Raw genomic sequence first — 19,977 nt, forward strand, 5'->3', positions numbered from 1 at the left:
TGACTCACCAAAGGGTGTGGGAGATTCTGGGCAGAACACCCAAGGGCCTGCGCCCTCCTCCAATCCGCAGAAGAGCTTCTGAGGACACTTCACCTAACCCCCAACCCCCAACAAGGGAAGATTTCTGTCTCACCCAACTTCCATAGAGGGTTTGCGGGGCCTGTCAGCGGGGTGGGTTCAAGCTCCAGACTTGAGCTTGGAAAACCAAGTTCCAAAGCTTGCTGGTGAAAGAAGTCTAATAAGAAAGCTTAGGAGGGAGGGGAGATTGAGGTAAACTTCTTTACTCCGTCCCATCCCAAAGTCGAAAATTGGGGAGGCAGAAGTTTCCTGGGCAGCTGCGCAAAGAAGAAGCAGGTGGCACTGGAGGGCCTGAGGTCTGGGTTCATTCCTGCCTCCTGCTCAGAACCCCCTCTCTCCCCTAGCCTCAGGATTGCCAACTCCGGATCCAGTCCTATGGCTCCTGGTCCTCTCTGTACCTATATTCAGGGCTCCCAGGCAGCTTCCCACCCCCCATCCCCCATACTCTTTTGCACGTGCTAACTGGTTTATATCCCACAAAACCCACACACACCCCTACAGTGGAGAGGTGGGAGGATTCACTTTGACAGCCCTTGTAGGCAAGGGTGGGGAGAGTGGTGTGGAAGACTGGGAAGAAGAGGAAGAGAATGGAAGGGAAGAGGGCGGGGGAGGAGGCAGAGGCCCCAGGAAGGCCAGAGATGCCGGAAGCAGCTGGGAGTTGGGGTGGCGGGGGGAGGCTTTGTGCCTGAGTTGTTCCCTGGGTCCTAGGGCTCACAATGTTCATCATTTTCTGGGATCTATAGAGTGAAGCAGTGCATCTGGACCTGTCATGGTCTAAAGGGTGGGGGGGACGTGCACTCCCAGGCCTTGGCAGCTGGGGAGTGGTAGAGGGCAACCTCAGCCCCCTTGTGTGTATGGGGTGGAGGGGGCATCAAAACAGCTTTCTGGGTTGCCAGGACAGGGTATGCGTAGGTCACTACCACCCTTCCCCTTCCCTCCCTATACACACTTGTACACAGTGGCCAGGGTCCTTTAAATCAGACCCAACTGGAGCTCTCACCACTGCCACTTCGGCCCCAGCCCCTGAAAAGCCTCCTCCAAAGCTCCTTCTTCCTGTTTGGGAGGCAGGAGTGCCCTAGTAGGGGCCTGAAGACAGGGATTCCCACCTGGCCTTCTAGCCAGGGTGCAGGGCAGTCCACCCTCCTCGGACTTCCAAAGGGTAAAGGCCAGCTTTGGTCTGCCGCTGGAGTGATGAGGACCATTTCCTTTCTCCGTTACCCTTTCTCCTCCAGGACAAGGCCAGGAACACAGGGCCAAGATTTTACACCGTAAAGGGTACAAATGATTCCCTATGGAATATTGTTAAAATGCAGATTCCCCTGGCGGCCTCTGAGTTCTACTTCAAAGTTTGGGGGAAGGCCCAGAAATCTGAATTTTAAAAAATTTAAAAATGCCCAGTGATTTTGATGCCAATGGACTTGAACCATACGAAGGAGCTTGAAGGACCTTAAAGGAAATGATTCTTTGCCCCTCCCCACTAATCTCCCTTTACAGTTGGGGTGGAAGAGGGCCTCACTGAGACCACTGTGGCTGGATTGCCTTCCCTAGTATTTAGTGAAAGGTGCGGTTATCTGGGGTACTGACGAGCCGCTGTCAGAAGTTGGGACGGAAAGGCTGGCGAAGACTGGCCAGGGTCTGGGGTCAGCGGAAGGCTGTGGGCGGGGGACGCGCATGGGAGGGGATACATTCGGGCGGAGGGGAAGAGGAGGGCTCACAGACGCCGGCCCCGGAAATCCGATCCCTTTAGGACCCAGAGGTGCCAGTCCCCCAGCGGCGGCGGCGAGAAGGGCAGCCGCTCGGTCTCGGGCAGCCGCCGCTCGGGCAGAGCCAGAGAAAGACCGAAGCTTGGGGCGAGGGGGGGAGGGAGGGAGGGAGGGTGGCGCGGCGGCGAAGCGGCCCGGGCCGGCCGATCAGCCATGGGCGCCGGGGTGCCGGGTCCCCCGAGAGCCAAGGCCCCCGGCCGGGGTGGGGGGCGCCTGGGCTGCCAGCCCCGCTGACACCGCCTCGGACGATGTGAGCCGCTGCTTCGCGGGCAGGACGCGCGGTCCCACTGGCCCTGGCCGCCGCTTTTCCCATTTGGGTGGGGGCGACCGTACCAGGCCGCTGGGGCTTTGCAAGAGGGGCTGGTTATCTTTGGCAGCTTGACTGGGGGAGGCGACCCACACAGGGCGCTTGATTTTTTTTAGAGCGGGGTTAACTGTTTCTGGCAGCTTGGTTTTGGGGGAAGCCTAAAAAAAGGCCTCTCGTTTTCTTTTTTTCGGGGGGGAGGGGACGGTGGTCCCGACTTGGCCAGCCGCCTGTTGGAGCGAGGGAGCGGGAAGCGAGGGGATGCGAACCCGGCTCCCCCCACCATGATGAAGACGGAGCCGCGGGGGCCCGGGGGTCCCCTCCGGAGCGCCTCTCCGCACCGCAGCGCATACGAGGCGGGCATCCAGGCTCTGAAGCCGCCCGACGCGCCCGGGCCCGACGAGGCACCCAAGGCAGCCCACCACAAGAAATATGGCTCCAATGTCCACCGCATCAAAAGTATGTTCCTGCAGATGGGCACGACGGCCGGGCCGCCGGGTGAGGCGGGCGGCGGCGCGGGCTCCACCGAGGCCCCGCGGGCGCCAGAGCGCGGCGTGCGCCTGTCGCTGCCGCGGGCCAGCAGCCTGAACGAGAACGTGGACCATAGCGCCCTGCTCAAGCTGGGCACCAGCGTGTCGGAGCGCGTGAGCCGCTTCGACTCTAAGCCCGCGCCCTCCGCGCAGGCAGCGCCGCCGCCGCATCCGCCGTCCCGGCTGCAGGAGACGCGGAAGCTGTTCGAACGGAGCGTCCCGGCGGCCGCGGGCGGCGACAAGGAGGCCGCGGCGCGGCGGCTGCTGAGGCAGGAGCGCGCCGGCCTGCAGGACCGGAAGCTGGACGTCGTGGTGCGCTTCAACGGCAGCACAGAGGCTCTGGACAAGCTGGACGCCGACGCCGTGTCGCCGACGGTCAGCCAGCTCAGCGCAGTCTTTGAGAAGGCCGACTCGAGGACCGGCCTCCACCGTGGGCTCGGGCTCCCTAGGGCGGCGGCCGCAGGAGCTCCCCAGGTCAACTCGAAGCTGGTCAGTAAGAGATCTCGGGTGTTCCAGCCGCCACCGTCCGCCCCGTCGGGGGATGCCCCAACCGAGAAGGAGCGCGGCCCCGGAGGGCAGCAGCCCCCACAGCACCGAGTGGCCCCCGCCAGGCCGCCCCCTAAGCCCCGGGAGGTGCGCAAGATTAAGCCGGTGGAGGTGGAGGAGAGTGGGGAGTCGGAGGCCGAGGCGGCACCTGGGGAGGTGATCCAGGCGGAGGTGACGGTCCACGCGGCCCTGGAGAATGGCAGCACCTTGGCAACCACAGCCGGCCCAGCGCCCGAGGAGCAGAAGGCGCAAGCGGCCCCGGAGGAGGAGGCGGCGGCGACCGTAGGGGCGCCTGAGAGAGGCTTAGGCAATGGCCGGGCCCCGGACTTGGCCCCGGAGGAGGCCGATGAGTCCAAGAAGGAGGACTTCTCAGAGGCAGACTTGGTGGACGTGAGCGCCTACAGTGGGCTGGGGGAGGACTCTGGGGGCAGTGCCCTGGAGGAGGACGACGAAGAAGACGAGGAGGATGGGGAGCCCCCCTATGAACCCGAGTCCGGGTGCGTGGAGATTCCAGGGCTCTCGGAGGAAGAGGACCCGGCCCCGAGCAGGAAGATCCATTTTAGCACAGCGCCCATTCAAGTAAGTGGGCCCCCACTTCTGCCCCCGCGCCGCCCCTACCATGTGCACGCGGTATCCCCTGCCTCGCCAGCAGGGTTTGGCAGGCTGAGTCAGCCCCTGCCACCCAGCCCCCTTCCCAGAAGTTACCACCCTGAGGGGGACGTGGGGGAGCCCCAGCTGTTTGTCAGAGAGAAACAATTTTCAGGCGCAAAGACAAGGGTAGCCTGCCCTGACTTGCCCTCGGGTTACTCTGCCTGCTACCCCGCCCAGCGCTTTGGGCCTGTCTGCCCAGAGCTCTGCCCAGGAGGGTGGTGAGGGTCCGGGGACACCTGCTTTCCCATACATTCTTCCAGAGGCTGCTGGATGCTGGGCTTGGGGAGTGGGAGTGGGAGTGTGTGTGTGTGTGTGTGTGTGTGTGTGTGTCTGTGTGTGTGTGTGTCCCCATCTTCAGGAGAGCCTCCCCACATTGGCCTTTACTCCACTGTGGGCCAGAAGGGTCAGGAGAGCTCAGAAACAAGCCCCTTGCTTCCCCCCCTGTATGTGAGATACATAGGGGGAGGGAGGGAGAAGCCAAGAATTTCCCAAAACCAAGGTGTAGGGGACTGCAGTCCTCCATCCTGTCTGTAACCCCCACCCCAACTTTGCAGAAGTGAAAGAGGGAAGCAGGCCTAAAAGGGTGAGCTGGGCTGGGGCCATGTGACTGGGGGTTGGGGGAAGGCCTGGTGCTGGAGCCCTGTGCTGAGCCAGGTCTGGAGTGTCTGTGTTGGGTTCCACAGGGAGCAGGCATTTGTGTGGCCCTTGAGGGGTCTAGGCCTTCAGCAGGGCATGCTGGAGAAGGGGGTGGGCTAGGAAACCCCCAGGGTACTGGCAGCTGCCATCATGCCTTTGCTCCTTGGCTCTTAATAGGACCATCTCCCATGGCCTTGGCAGGACCTAGTGCTCTTGCCATGTTCTCTGGGTGCCCTGAAAGAGGGATGGGAGCTGTCCCTTTTTTGGGGTCTCAGTTTGCCCCATCTCCTTCCCCAGCACCACTCTTGGTGATTAGTTTGTGGGTTGTGCTAGTCACTGAGATCCTCAGAACAGTGCTGGGAGGGTGGGGGTGGAGAAAAATCCCTTTGGGAGAATTAAGAACCCCAGCCTCCCACCCTCCACTCTTGACTGGCACATTCAGCCTGGATGGCCCTTTCTCACCGTCCTGGGCTCAGCTGTGCCCCATGCCAGACCTGCTGCATGGAGGTGTCCAGGCCCTGGGCTTTCTTTGGCCTGAACCCTGCCTTTACTTCTCCTCATCCAAACCTTTGTCTGTTTGCTTACAGTTTCCATAACTACTGCTGGTCACTGAAGCTGCCCAAGTTTCCTCCCACACGCCCCAGAGTATATTAACCTCTACCTCATCTCCCACCCCTGCAGGAGGCCTGAAAGGTGCTACTGCCTTCCCTGGGGCTGTGATCTCATGAGTCCTTTGTGAACCCTCTCCCTCCTGAAGGCAATGGGATTCTGGAAGGAACTGAGACTTGTGGTATTACTTGGGATGCTGAGGAAGGGGGTGGGGACCACTGAGGTAGTCAGGAACCCCCTACCACCCCACCACCAATTTTCTGAACAACCTGAGCCCCTCAGAGATGGAGTTTGGTCTTTCAGTCCTGGGCCTCTAGCCATCTATATTTGACACTTTACCCTGATTTTTGGGTAAAAAATAGCACATGATTTGGAGCAGTGCTCCCCAACTCCCTGGTGACCGTGGCTTGCCACGGTGTGGGAGCCAGTAGTGTGTGGTGCTTCCTTGTGTGACTTACTGTGGACCTTGCTGGGGATTCCCTCCCCACCCTGGGCCCCGGGTCCTAGGGTTTCCCTCTCCCTGCCCTGACTCTGTGCTGATTCTCAGTCCAAGGTCTTGTTCCCTGAGGATGACCCAATTGTTGCCTTTATGAAGACCTCTGCTGAGGACAGGGAGCCTAATTCCAGATTGCCATCTGTGCTAGGAACCTGGGCCCAGGGTCATCTGATAGGCTGGGCACATCCTGGTGGGCAATGGAGAGGTGGTCTGGGGCCTCTGAGTCTGAGGTCTGGGTTCCCTGCAGGGGGCAGGATTTGATAGGCTGAGAAAAGCGGGGCAGGCAAAGCCCAGGACAGTCTGTTAAGGGTGTTTTGGAGGTCACAGTGTGTGTATGCACAGCAGGTGTGCACATGGGCGGAGGGGTTTGGGTGACTCAGGCCACCACCAACACTGAAAGATAAAGGGAACCCGGCCTGCTGGAGCTGAGGATGAGGGTCAGGAGACTCAGAAGCAAAAGTGGGCCAAAGCCAATTTGCCAGGTCCAGGCTCCTGCCAGCCTCTGACCCAGTGCCTGGGACACGTGTGTAACAGGGACATTCTCAAGTGACCCACCGCCAGAGCTGGGCTCAGTCTCATCCTGCCCTGGCACTGTCTGAGTGACCTTGGTGGTGAATCTGGTGTCTTGCATTAAGTACAGACTGGGCGGCCCATGTCTCCAGGGAGCTTGGAGGCCACTGGCCAGATGGCAGGAGGGCATTCCAGCAGCTGCCCTATTGACATGAGCTTTAAGGGTCTGAACTCGAGTTTCTCTGATGCTGTGAAATTAAGGGCAGTGAGTTAAGTGACCACGTAGGCCCCTCCCAGCTGTGCTTGTGTGAGCCCCCCACCATGGGAGTGAGCCTGTAGTCGGGGGGTGGGGGGCGACACAGAGTGAGCCCAAACAAAGGCTGGGATACAAGAGTGCTGCTGCCCACTAGGGTGCCCACGGGGCCTGCTCCTGGAGAAGAGGGGGCCCTGGCAGGGGCCTCGGGGGAGACGGGGCCCATTCCAGCTCCTCGGGCCTCAGGCCCAGCCATCTGATAGTGCTGCTCCCACCCTTCCTCGCCCCCGCTTGGCTCCAAGTGGTGCCAACCTGTCGCTGCAGGCAATCAAGCATGAGCACATCATGGTACCCCAAATGCTGTTCATTAACCTCCCCGCTGGGGGCACCCCTGCCTGGCCCTAGAACTAGGCATTCCCACAGAGCCCCTGCCTTGCCTTCTCTGTTCTTTGGAGGAGGGTCAGGCTGGAGACTTTTCCTTTTTGCTGAGAGACTAGGAAGAGGGAGGCAGCAGAGGGGTGCAGGGGACAACAAGGCAGGGCTGGCCTTGGGGCCCCCCAGGGAGGCTGGATTCGCTGTGGACAAAGTCAGAGGGGCTATCGCCAGGCTCCTAGGCCTCCCAGGCTTCCAAGGGCACTGGGGATAAGAGGCACGCCTCAGAGAGCTGCGCTTCTCTGGGTGACCGAGGCCGGGCATTCTCCCACTCCTGCCACTGGAGGGTCACCCAGGTGGGGTCCTCCATGGGGGTGGAGGTGATCCTTCCCGCCTCCCTCCCCACAGCTCGCCTCAGCTTCAGGTTCAGGTTGTCTGGGGCCTGGATGCCCTCTGCCTCTTCCATCACTGTTCCTCCTGCCCCCCTCCCTGGCTGCTGCTCCCCCATCCCCATCTGGCACCTCCAGCATCTTTCTCCCCTCCTCCTCTTCCCTCTTCTCCTGCTCAGTCTGTTCTTCCGCTCTCCTGTTGGCTGTGCCCATGTCCACCTTTGCCTCTCTCTGGCTCTCTGGGTCCTCATCTCACTTCCTCTCTGCCACTGTCTGTTGGTCTTTCTCTGACCTGGGACCTGGGGTCCTGAGTCTGACAGTTTCTCCAGAATTCCCTTCCTTTTCTCTGGCAGGCCATGCCCATGCAGTTAGGGCTGTAGAAAAGAATAACAGCGTGGGTTGGGCAAGGCTGTTCCTTTCTCACTTGCCCCATAGGCCCCAGAGGTAGAAGGGTCTTCACTCCCTCTGGGGTCATCTCAGGACAGGGGGAGGACTAATCTCAACCTTTCTGGAGAATATGGAAGGCCTGTGGCAGGAGGGGAGTGTTGGTGGGTGGCACGCAGCCTGCCCTTGCCCTCTTGCCAGCCCCCTTGACAAGTGGCTCCCTCCCCAGGTATTCAGCACCTACTCTAATGAGGACTATGATCGTCGCAACGAGGATGTGGATCCCATGGCAGCCTCTGCCGAGTACGAGCTGGAGAAGCGGGTGGAGAGGTTGGAGCTGTTCCCTGTGGAGCTGGAGAAGGGTGAGAGGCCCGGGACCAGGCCATGTGGGTCTCCTCTGGTGCCAGCTTCTGCCCTGGACCTGCGGGGACTTAGGTGTCTGTCTGGGTCCCTGTCAGTGCCCCACAGCCACACAGACTCCAAGCCGGCTGAAGCTCCCACCACCAGCCCTGTCACGTACCACTGTGTAGTACCTTCAGTTACCAGGTCCCCAGGGACACTGTGTGCTGGCCATAGGATGTGGGAGACCGATGAGAGAAGCAGACTTTGACAGAATAGTCCCAGCTATGTCTTTATGCACTGTAGTAGGTGCTGGGAAGGGATGGAAGGAGCCACTGTAACAGTACTTAACAGGAGACTCAACTAGACTGGGGGGGGTGTCCCCAAGAAAGTGACGTTTGAGTTGAGTTCTGAAGAGGGGAAATTTAGGGAAGCGGAGTGGATTTTGTGAGTAGAAATTCAGAGGCTTGGCTGTATTTTGACAGTGAGGGAAAGATGGGTGTGCCATCAAAGCCTCTAGACCATGTGTAGGACCCTGGAAGCTACCACCAGGAGTGAGAAAGGTGTTCTAGAAAGACTGCAGCAGACTGTGCTGTAGGGAGAAGGGTCACAAGTGCATGGAGAGAGACCACCATGGGGTGGCCGAAATGATGGCCAGGGGGAAGGTGGGTGGGCTTGAGAGATCCTTGGGAGGAGCGCAGGCAGTGTGGTGGCTGTTTGGCTCAGAGACTGTGAGGTGGGGTTGGGGGTAATCCAGGTGACTCCTAGGCCCTGTGACAGAGTGATGGATAGAAAGAGCCAGTTTGTGAGGGAAGACTATGAGTTTGGACGTCAGGGGCCCATGAGAAGGCAGAGACAGCTGTGTAAGGGGAGGGGACCCTAGGGAGAGAAAAGCAGGAGGTCTGTGGTCACTAGATGAGGCTGTGCAGGTAGATGAGTCGGCTTGGAGAGGGCTATGGTAGCCACCCCAGCGCATCCCACCCTTCCACACTTCCTCATCTGCATGCACGATAGTCTCTGGCCCATCTGCGCATGCCGCCTCAGCACAGTCTGCTGCCCATCAGTTCTTTGGGTGGGCAAAGGGCAGGGAGTGACCCAAGAGCATCCTAGCTAGCTTGGCAAAGAAGGTGGACAGAACTGTGTCCCTTCCCCTGTTGTGGGACATCCCCTAAGCTTGGGGACTGCTTCTTGAGCTGGGGCTGGGCCCCAGAGTGAGGGTTGGGGTGGGGAGAGGGGTCTCTCACTGTGGCCCCTGCAAGCCCCAGCTGGAGCTCCTCACACCCCTCCTCCCTGACCCCCAGCTACAGCCTGCCTCTCACCCCACCCTCTGCTCCGCAGACTCCGAGGGCCTGGGCATCAGCATCATAGGCATGGGGGCTGGCGCAGACATGGGCCTGGAGAAGCTGGGCATCTTCGTCAAGACCGTGACTGAGGGGGGTGCGGCCCACCGGGATGGCAGGTACGACCTCCTCCTCCCCCACCAGCTGTCATTTGTGGGGTGAGCTACTGAGCTGGGATGGGCCGTTACCTGTGTGGGGCTCAGATGCTAGAGGTGCATTACAGTGCCAGGTGCTGGTCCAGGCCCCAGGGGTACAGTAGTGAACAAAACAGATGGAGCTTGCATTCTGGGGGTGTGAGGAGGCGGCCGTATGTGGGCACTGTGTGTTCTGGTCTCGGGTGCGTGTTGGGTCGTTGTAGAGAGAGTATGGCGTGGAGGCTCTGTGCCTGGTGGAATACATTTGAGTGTCCCTTTTTTCTGTAGCAAATACCAAGTCCCTTACTGTTGCAGGGTGGTGCCAGGCCCCAGGGAGTCAGTGATGAGGTGTGTGTGTGTGTGTGTGTGTGGTGTGGGCAGCCAACCATTTGAGTGGACACACAAAAGTTGGGGAAATGGAAGAGAAGTATGTGGAGGATAAAAAGGAGGGTTTGACTGGGTGTCAGGGAAGGCTCCCTGGAGGAAGTGATACTGAAGCTGAGACCTGAAGTTTGAGCAGGAGTTAGTGAGGCAGAAGGATTGCTGTGGGCAGGAGGTTCCAGGCAGGGGACCGAAAGCAGGCAGGTGTAGCTGAAGCCTAGAGAGCGCGGGGAATCCAGGTGTGTGGTGTGGCTAGAAACTAGTAGGAGTGTGCCTGGAGCGGAGGCTGCTCCTTGCCTGTGTGCCTGTGTTTGACATCTGAGGTTGGAGACGGGATCTGGTTTGAGGGTTCAGGGAGGGCCTCCTGGAGTCCTGGGAAGCCCAGGGACCTCTCTGCGGGTCCCTTCACTGTGTATATACTGCAGGGGGAGGTGAAAGGGCTTTAGGGCACCCCCAGATTGTTGTTAAGTTGGAGGCTGACATGGGGGTGCCTTTTGGTCCCTGTAGACCCAGACCCATGCAACAGAGGTGAGTTGGGTCCCTGTGAGGGCGTGGTGACTTTGGGGTCATGTTAGAGGTGAGGTTGCCCATTTAGGGGGCTTCTGCCTGTAACCCAGTTGGCATGGGGGTGCAGAAAAAAGGGAGGTGACAGCCCCTGCTCTTTCACTTCTTGCCGTTATTTGAACTTTCCAGAGCCTTCTCCATGGTCGCCTGTTGGCAGCTTGGGGAGTGTGTGTGCATGCGAGGAGTATGTCCAAGCTGGTGCCCACATGTGGGGTGTGTGAAGGTTAGCTGTTTACAATAGGCCATTTCCTCCATTTCCGCGTAGGAGCCCCAAGAGAAGGCCTGGAGCTCTGAGGGAGGGAGAAGTGGGCACAGGCCAGGCAGGACCACCCACATTTCTCCTTCTGGTGTCACAGCTGGAACATGTTGAGGGCTATGCACCCGTATCAGGGTGAGGTGCCATGTGGGACCAAGTGTGAACACCAGAGTGTGGTACGCAGGCCTCGGGGAGGAAATCTGCGGACTCAGGTCTGTGCAGACCTGTGAGAGGGCTGCCTGTCACTTGTGCCATGGGCCCTTGCCAGTATGCATGGCGGTGATGAACTCTATGGATGTCATACCACTCTCTTGAGTGTGATGGAGGAGGGGACAAGGGTGTGATTGTCCCAGAAGTGTGCTTGCCACCACTCCTGGTCCTGGACGCCTGTGTCTGCTTTGCTTTCTGGGGTCCCACTGCCCATGGATGGGCTTGGCTGATAGCTGATTCTCTGGCCTCCTGATTTTATACAGGCAGACAAAGTACCAGGTCCCCCTGAGGCTGAGCCTCGAGTTTCTGATAGGAGGGGGGCCACCTCTATCCCAGCTCCACAATTCTGCTCATGACACGGCTGACCAGTGTCGCCTCTCCTAGGATCCAGGTGAACGATCTCCTGGTGGAGGTGGATGGAACAAGCTTGGTGGGCGTAACCCAGAGCTTTGCAGCCTCCGTGCTCCGGAACACCAAGGGCCGTGTGAGGTGAGGGCGGGGAGGGCTGGGGCTGAGGGGAGCCGGGGCTGAGGGGAGTCAGAGCATACAGGCCTGGCCCTCAGCCCGCCACTCTGCCCACACCCAATTAAGGTTTGGGCCCAATTTATAGAGGAGGGAGCATGGCCTTCCTCCCCGAGTGTGCCCAGAGCCCTTGTCCCATGCCCCCCTTCCCACCCCAGGCCCCTGACCACTGCTGGCCACCAGCAGTCCGGCTGCAAAGCTCACCGTCACACACTTCCACACTTTCCTCTTGGGCTTGTTCTCCTTGCCCTGCCTCATTCATTGAAGAACCAAGTTGTGCAGATAGAATGCCATCCAAATTGGGGTTCCCCACAGGCACTGTATCCTCTCCTCACCAGCCCATATAATCTTGGGGGGACTTTCCTCCCCGGGCCTGTCAGTTAAGGAAGCTGGATTAGAAGCTCCCTGTGTCCCTCTCTGGCATAACATTCAGGGGCAACCCCCTGTCCTCTCCAAGAGGGGCACTGCCCCCAGGAAAGGGTGGTAGAGAGAAACAGGATGTGGGTGGCCACGAAGAGGAGGGCTGGTGCCTGGAAGTTCCACTATTTCCTCTCCATCCTAATCTCCAGTCACCATCATCCCGCCTCTTCCTGAGGCTCAGGAGCACACACAGGCGCCCCTCCGCGGCGCCAGCCCTGCTGGGATAGGATAGCTTCGCCTTTCCCCTGCCTCATTTTCTCCTGAGTGGTGGGGGAAGAGCCCCTACTTTGGCAGTTCCTGAACTCAGGTCCTCTGCAGCCCAGCCTTAAGGTTGGCTACATTGCCCCTCCCCCATTACCAGCCAGGAGGGGTTGGCCTTCTGCCTCTCCTGGGAAGGGAACGGAATAAGGGCTCCCAGCTCCTGCATTCATTATTAACACTCCACAGCCTCTGGGCTCAGCCCTCTCATTTCACCTCCCATGGGAGGGTCTGGATGGGAAGAGGGGAGCACCAGAGGGAGGATGGTAGCATTACCCAGCTGAGGACAGGCAGGGCGTGACACTGGTGCCCCTGCAGGTTTATGATTGGCCGGGAGCGGCCAGGCGAGCAGAGCGAGGTGGCCCAACTAATTCAGCAGACTCTGGAACAGGAGCGATGGCAGCGGGAGATGATGGAGCAGAGATACGCGCAATACGGGGAGGATGACGAGGAGGTAGGGACTCCTGGCCTGGCTGGCAGCGCCATCGCCCCTTAGTGGCTAGATGGAGCCTTACAACCATCTTCTGCCCCTTCCCAGGCCTTAAAGAAGCTCCATTCCCTGTCCTGGGGAGGAGAAACAGACCCTTCCATCAAAGAACCCTAGTTTGATGGAAGAGTCACACCCTGTGTCTTCATCAGAGTGCCTTCCTACAAACGAAAACACAACACCCTCAAAGAGTACCCACTCTGAGGGGAAGGCATAGCCCCTACCTCAGGACCTGACGAGGAAGGAGACAGCTGCAGAGCTCAGAGGACCTGTACCGGGAGGGGCAAGCCCAGGCTGTTCGTTCAGGGCTTCCAGTCTCACGGGGAAGTGACCCATGCTTTCAGGGGACTCCCCAGGTTGTTGGGGAAGATGCAGACTATACTGCCGGGGTAGCCTGAGTCTGTTGGGAGAGGCATGAACCACACCCAGAAGGATCCCCAGTCTGGCAGGGGCAGCCTGCTGCCAGTGTAAACCCTGGCCATCAGGGCTGCAGGGGCCTTGGGCGGGCAGGGTGCACAGCCTCCTTTCTCCCTTTGTAGACAGGAGAGTATGCCACAGATGAGGATGAGGAGCTGAGCCCCACATTTCCAGTGGGCGGGCAGGGTGCACAGCCTCCTTTCTCCCTTTGTAGACAGGAGAGTATGCCACAGATGAGGATGAGGAGCTGAGCCCCACATTTCCAGGCGGCGAGATGGCCATTGAGGTGTTCGAGCTAGCAGAGAACGAGGATGCCTTGTCCCCTGTGGACATGGAGCCCGAGAAGCTGGTGCACAAGTTCAAGGAGGTGGGAGGCGGGGCCGTGGGGTGGCAGGGGCAAAGGTGGGCCAGTGTGCTGCCCTTCAGCACTGCCCGCTTCAGCCTCCCCTGAGCCACGCCCTCTGCCCCCACAGCTCCAGATCAAGCATGCAGTGACTGAGGCAGAGATCCAGCAGCTGAAAAGAAAGGTAAGAGCCTGTGTCGAAGGGATGGGGTCTGAGGGCTCGCAGGGGTGTCGGGGGAGGTGGGGGTGTGACCCCACCTCACACCACACATGACACTTGTCCACCACCTACAGGCTCATATAGTACAAGCTACTCTGAGTCAACAGAACATAGTTAAAAGCTTGAGGACTGGACTCATCTGTTCCACCATTCACTCGCTGCTCTGTGCCTCAGTCTTCTCACCTGTAAAATGGGGTAATGATGTTGGGCGACACCATATGATCACTATGAGGATTAAATGAGCTAAGTCATGTAAAATCCTTAGCACAGTGTCTGACGCAAAATAGGCGCTCAATAAAAAGTCAAGTTATTAACAGTTATCCTGAAGCACATAAGGCACACTCTAGATGTCTTCATGTTCATACTGTCCCACATATGTCCTCTACATACAGGCCCAGTAATACATGTAAACTACCCAGAAGTACACACAGTGACACATGCGAGCCTGGACCCCAGGCATATACTGCCTACGGACCCACTCACCCTGATTCCCAGATCCCCATTCTCTGCAGATGTAACACAGACTCTGGACCCATGCTTCACATGACATTGCTCCCAGGTGCATCAGCCTGGATATGCAGGCCCCTCTGCATTCAGTCTCCTGTGAGACACACAGGCATGGCCACTGCCCAGGAAGGGTATCATAGGACATGTACATTCTCACAGAGGTGCTGATGCTGACACTACCAGATGGTGACACATGTGACATACACAATTGCGCACATGTACCATGCATACACACCCACACAAAGCACATTGAGTCCCAACATGCTCACAGGCATGTAGATATGCAGACTTACATATTTAAGTCTGTATTGGGCTCCAACTCCCTTGGGACTTCCAGTGTGGTGGGGAGAGACGGGTACACAGAGGCCATGCAGGCATGGGCATTCCCACATGTAGGTTACAGCCCCCCTTACGGAGAGAGGAGAGTGGGGACCTGAGCCTTGGGGAGAGGGCAGGGTTTGGATGACTAAGGGCAGAGGGAGGGCACTCCTGGCAGGGAGACAAGCTTGAGCCTGGAGGCGGCCCACTGGCTGCAGAAGCCATCCCTGCAGGAGAGAGGTAGGGGGCAGAGCTGGACTGCTGGGGGTGGACTGTGGCTTGCAGCATGCTGACTTCCCCGTAAGGACTCAGCCTTGGTCCTGCGGCCATATGAGGCCAGAAAGGGGAGGGTCACTGCCTACGAAGTCAGAGGGCATGAGTATAGGCCAGCAAACCAATTAGAGGCCCGCTGGTATCCTGGTAGGGGTGGGCCAGGGCTCCCAGGAGCACAGGGTATGCATAGGAAGGCCAGAAGAGAGCTGCATTTTTGGGGTCAAGGTGACAGGCCATGTTCTGGTGGATGCAGATCTTGAAGGGAAGGGGTGAGTCAGAAGTCTGCTCATACTTTCAATTTATAAACATCTGTTGGGTACCTTCTAGGTACCAGTGTCTGTAATGGAAAAAAGCAGATTAGATCCTTGACCTTATGCAGCTTAGAGCCTGCACACCAGTGTTTGTCATTTCAGCTGGACATGGGGCTCTGTGGGAGAGAAAGCGTTACTGAGCTGGAGCAGGGGGATCCTCATCCAGCCAGGCTGGGTGTGGGGCTGTGCTCTTGGAAGGAATCACAGGAGACTTCTCTAGGGTAAAGTGACAGACTGAGCAGGGAGCTGATGGGTGAGCTAGTGGAACTAACGAGGCAAGGGAGGGCGGGTAGCTGGGGGCATTCTGGGCAGAGGGATGAGCATGGGCAAAAGCCCTGTGACAGAGGAAAAATGGCAAATCAGGATCCACAGGAAGGCCTGTGTGGCTAGGGCACAAAGGGCAGGTGGAGTTTGCAGCCAACAAACCTGGAGGGGCAGTCAGGGGCTTGAGGCTGAGTGCTGGGGGAGCAGTGAGATGATGGCACCTTTGAACAGAGGTACACTAGTTAGGAAAGGAGGAAAAGGTCTGTGGGAAGGAGGTGGGGGTCAGGTTTAGGGCCTGGTGCCTTTGAGGAGCTGGGAGACAAGGCTGGAGTTGGGAGTGAGGCTGGGCTTGAGCTGGAGATGTAGGGCTTAGGTTGCACAGAGGTGTTGAGAACAGAGGCTTCAGGACTGAGCTGTTGGGGCTGGGAGGTCTGCATTGGGATGGTCTGATGGCCTGGTTGCTGGGAGAGTGCCAGGATTGTTCAGGAAGCCATGGAAGCAGGGACTGGTCAGCATGTCATCAGGGCCAGAGCTGCAAGGTTACAGAGGGCAAAGGGGACCCCCATCTCCCTGCTCTTTCACATCTATCATCTCACTGTAGCCCTCATGAGCTTGGCAAGGCAGGGAACACTCCCATTTCACAGATGAGAGGACTGAAACTCAAGACAGAAGTTGCCTTGCCCCAAGTCACAGAGCTAGTCAGTGACTAGACTGGGCTTCTGACCTTCTAGGAGTGTGGTAGTGTCAGGGTCACTGGCTGAGAGCTGTGAGGCTGAGGTCCCACCTCTTCCTTCTTCAGCTTTCAGTTCCCAGGCTCAGGCAAGGAGAGTTAGTAGTGTGGGTGGGGTGCAGTGTGCTCCATATCTGCAGGAATCACCCAGAGACTTTGGCCTCAATGCCAGGATGGGGGTGCTCCTTGGCTCCCTCTGGCCCCCACTGGCCCTTACCAGCCCCAGGCTGCTCCTTCCTCTCTCAGCTGCAGAGCCTAGAGCAGGAGAAGGGGCGGTGGCGGGTGGAGAAGGCCCAGCTGGAGCAGAGCGTGGAGGAGAACAAGGAGCGCATGGAGAAACTGGAGGGCTACTGGGGTGAGGCCCAGAGCCTGTGCCAGGCTGTGGATGAGCACCTGCGGGAGACCCAGGCCCAGTACCAGGCCTTGGAGCGCAAGTACAGCAAGGCCAAGCGCCTCATCAAGGACTACCAGCAGAAGTACGTGGCTGGGGACTTGAGTCGGGTGTCCTGGGTCCAGGGAGGACTAAGAGGCCTTTGGTAGCAGCCTTTTCCCAGCCCCAGCTGAGTAGGGAAGCAAGGACCATAGAAGTTGGAGGGCCTCATGGTGGGAGTACCTGGGCCCGGAATGACTGGGCTTTGGGAAGACCTAGGGCCCCTAGACCTTGGAAGAGGGAGAGGAGCAGAGCTACCCAGGTGGAGCTGAGGACAGGGCTGAGGTCCTTGAGACTCCCCGGTTGGTAGCCCGACCACACACCCTTACCCACTGTTTGTCCCCATCCAATCCTCAGGGAGATTGAGTTCCTGAAAAAGGAGACAGCACAGCGCCGGGTTCTGGAGGAGTCAGAGCTGGCTAGGAAGGAAGAGATGGATAAGCTCCTAGACAAGGTAGGCCCAGGGCTGCCTTGGGGGCAGGGCCCTATGGAGGGAGCATCGGGTAAGCCCTTCTCTCTAGAACCCACTCCCTGGCTCTTGAGAGGAGTCATATTGCTGGCTGAGAGCTCAGGGTCATGTCCCCGCCAGGAGGGCAGAAGGGACAGGTCCCGTGCCCAATGCGCAGGCCTAACCCCCTCTCCCCTTTGTTTTCCAGATCTCAGAACTGGAAGGAAACCTGCAAACACTGAGGAATTCCAATTCTACTTAACAAGAATCATTCCTTGACTGGAAAATAATCCCCTCCCATTGTCCTCCCTCCCCTGTCCTCAATACTTCACCCCCACTCCCTACCAGCCTGGGGACAGGTGCCCCAATTCCCCCACCCCTCCACCCTACTTCCCCAAGCTTCAGGGACCAGAGGGCCCATTGCACAGGCTCCCTTAAAGAGGCCTGGGCAGAGAGAAGTAGCTGGAAGGATGGCCTCCTTCTTGTCTCATGGGTCTGAGTCACAGAGGCCAAGGGAGGCCAAGGGCTGGCCTGGGGTGGTAGGTGGACACAAGGACCTGCAGACCAAACTGCCAGACTTTACAGCCTCCAGCCTTTGTCTCTGGACTGGCATGGGTGTGGGGGCTGTCCCAGCATCTCACCACCTGGAGGCTGCTCCCTGCCCACGGGGCTTCTGGGTTGCCCCTGGGCTTCTTGACCCTTCCCCTTCTCCCATCATTGTGCTGTCTCTGTTGCAGTCTGACTCTCCTGCTGGGAGGGGTTGCCTCCACACCTCCTTCCATCCTTGTCCCCCCTCCCAGGAGGGAGGAATTGAGTCCACCCTAGAGCCTGGCCCTGCACTGATTTCTCATGTATCCTTCAGGAAAAGGGGAGTGAGAGCAGGAAAGGGGGAAAGTCCAGAACACTTGGTCCCCAGCTCCCCTTTTCTGGGGGCAGCAGCCCTCAATTCTCCTTGTGCCTCCTGGCCCCCAGGTGCCAAATAGCCATAACTTCCTCCTCCTAGAACTGTTCTGCAGCCTCTCTGGGGTCCAGGCTTCCTGGCCAAGCTTGGGACAGTGCCAGGGAGGAGAGGAGGTTAGCTTAGGGGGCCTGGCTGCAGAGCCCCTGGTCTTAGGCAAGGGTAACATTTCTCCCTGGTGAGCCAGGCGCTGCCCTGCCCTGTCCTGTCCAGGGCCACACCTGGAAGCCTTGTACTAACATCACAGAGATTCAGCCTCACCCCACCCACACCCAGTTTTCCAATGTTTTGACTGGAGGGCAAATTTTACTACTCATCTTTTTGGAGACCAGGGCTGCCTTGCTGGCAGCCTGCTTTCTAAGTGAAATCAACTCCGTTTCCTCACTTTAACCCCAAATTGGGGCTTGGACCAAGAGATACTCCCCCAGGGCCCTTCCCTTTTCAGAATCCATCACTTATTTTGCCCCTTCCTCATGCCCCTGTTCCAGCCTGGGTTTTTCATTTTTTAAAAATAACCCCGTTCCATCCGTTTTGGCTTTTCCTCGTTCCCTGTAAATAGGCCATGCCGTCGATCAGTATTTCTCGCCCCCGCCCCCTTCCTGCCCCCCGGACGTGCCCCTAACCCTGGAAAGAGCTGGCTGGCTGAGTCCGCGGGCCGGTGCGCTTCACCTCCGCCGTCCTGGCAGATGGAGGGGGCGGGGCTGCGTGGAGCTTCCGGTTTTTCGGGCTGGCGGCAGCCCCTGCCCCGCCCTCCGTAGGACCGCGTCTCTGTATATAATATATATATATATGTATGTATTGTTCCCGGTTTTGTACGGACCATGCCCTCTGTCAGGTCGTCCCCATAAAAGCAGCCCCAGAGCCTCGCTGTCTGTTTCCTTGATTGGCTGTAGAGGGTAGTGGGGGAGGGGCTGGGACGGCAACCTGCGCCTAGTGGTCCCTTCCCACCAGTGCAGCCTCTGACCGTGAGGGTCTTCCTGCCGAGATCCTCTGTTTCCGGTTCCCGCAAACTGTGTCTAACACCGTTGCTCCCATCAGTAGCCTCGTTTTAAATCCATCCTCCTGGGCAGGGCGAGGGTTTCCAGGGAGTTCCTTAGGCTCTTCACATTACCTTTTTTACAAGGCCTTGGATGGAATCCAGAGGATGGGTTAGTATGATAAGGCGAACTCCAAGATCCTCTGAGAAATCCTCTAACCTGAAGGGGACACCTAGCTCCTACTCTCAACAGAGCATACAGGAGGTAGGTGAAGGATCAAAGGTTTTCTGAAGGTGTCAGTGAGGGTGGAGGTAACAACAGAGCGGCGTTGTCCCCAGGGTCCTAGAGAATCCCTTAGCCGGAGGCCTGAGAGGCTTTAAGTAGTTCTAGCCCCCCCGCTCTGTGCCAGCAGATCTGGTTGGTATGAGTCTGGGAGTCCAGATGCCAGGGTGCCAGGGACAAGCTTGATCAAGTCCTAGAGCCCAGAGGTGAGAGCAGTGGGGAGGGAGGGCTAAGGCATATGGCCATGCCCACACCAGCCTTCCCTTGTTCTGGGTGCTGGCATGTGTGTGTGAGAATTGAAGCATAAGGCTATGGTGTTCAGTGACCGTCATGCTGCCCAACAGGACTCTCACGTTGTCCTCTGCCCTAACGAAAGGAAGACCCAACATCGGGGCCCTTAAGATCACCTTGGGGGTTCCCTGACAACACCTGAGATGAGTGGCATCTACTACAATTCCCAGTGGCAATCAGCTCCTGAGGTAGCAAACTCCCTTGTGGATGACTCCATCAGACAAGTCTCATTCATGTCAAGCCAAATTCTGGCTTCCCTTAGCTTCTTCTCAAAGATCCTAGTCCCAAACCTCAGGGCCGTTTAGGACCTGTCAGAGCTGCCACCCATCTGAGGGTCACTTGGAAACCTGGGGATGGTGACCAGGCTCCTCAAGGTCTCTTCTTGGAACTTCTAGGAAGACAGATCCAGGTGGCTGAATCCCAAATTCAAAGGCAACCACAAGGTCACAGGGTATGGCTCCAGAGTCAGAGGTCGATGAGGCTCTGCCCAGGAAACCTAACGAAGAAGTCCCAAGAAGTGAAGTGGCTGGACTTACCTGGGTGGGAAGGCAGAGAAGGCGGTTATGGTGAGGGCTTCTGCTGGTCTGACTTGGGCTAAGCTACCAGGGCAGGGTCCTTGCCACTCCATCTGTTCTATGTATTAGATGAAGGGCCTGCACATTGTGTATTCCAAAAGGTGGGCCAAGTTGCCCACATGACTAGACTTAGTATGTTGTGTGGCTAGTGGTGTGGTGTGTGGGTTTGCTGTTTCTCAGACCTGAAATGTGACTCACCCA

General features: G+C 58.2%; 1 protein-coding gene across 2 annotated transcripts; it reads left to right on the forward strand.

Moving 5' to 3' along the window:
- Window positions 1-1,938: 1,938 nt before the first annotated feature.
- PPP1R9B (protein phosphatase 1 regulatory subunit 9B) lies at window positions 1,939-18,512 on the forward strand. Of its 2 annotated transcripts, XM_036879692.2 has the most exons (10): window positions 1,940-3,800; window positions 7,751-7,883; window positions 9,199-9,319; window positions 11,130-11,234; window positions 12,264-12,399; window positions 13,064-13,216; window positions 13,323-13,376; window positions 16,062-16,291; window positions 16,603-16,699; window positions 16,902-18,512. In XM_036879692.2, the coding sequence occupies exons 1-10, from the start codon at window positions 2,430-2,432 to the stop codon at window positions 16,953-16,955; spliced, it is 2,454 nt and encodes an 817-aa protein (XP_036735587.2). In that variant the 5' UTR covers window positions 1,940-2,429; the 3' UTR covers window positions 16,956-18,512. The 2 variants fall into 2 exon arrangements, with proteins under 2 accessions (XP_036735588.2, XP_036735587.2); XM_036879693.2 differs by lacking the exon at window positions 16,603-16,699 and having other exon boundaries at window positions 1,939-3,800.
- Window positions 18,513-19,977: the final 1,465 nt, after the last annotated feature.

Source organism: Manis pentadactyla, chromosome 4 (genome assembly GCF_030020395.1).
Source record: "Manis pentadactyla isolate mManPen7 chromosome 4, mManPen7.hap1, whole genome shotgun sequence".
Classification (NCBI taxonomy): domain Eukaryota; kingdom Metazoa; phylum Chordata; class Mammalia; order Pholidota; family Manidae; genus Manis; species Manis pentadactyla.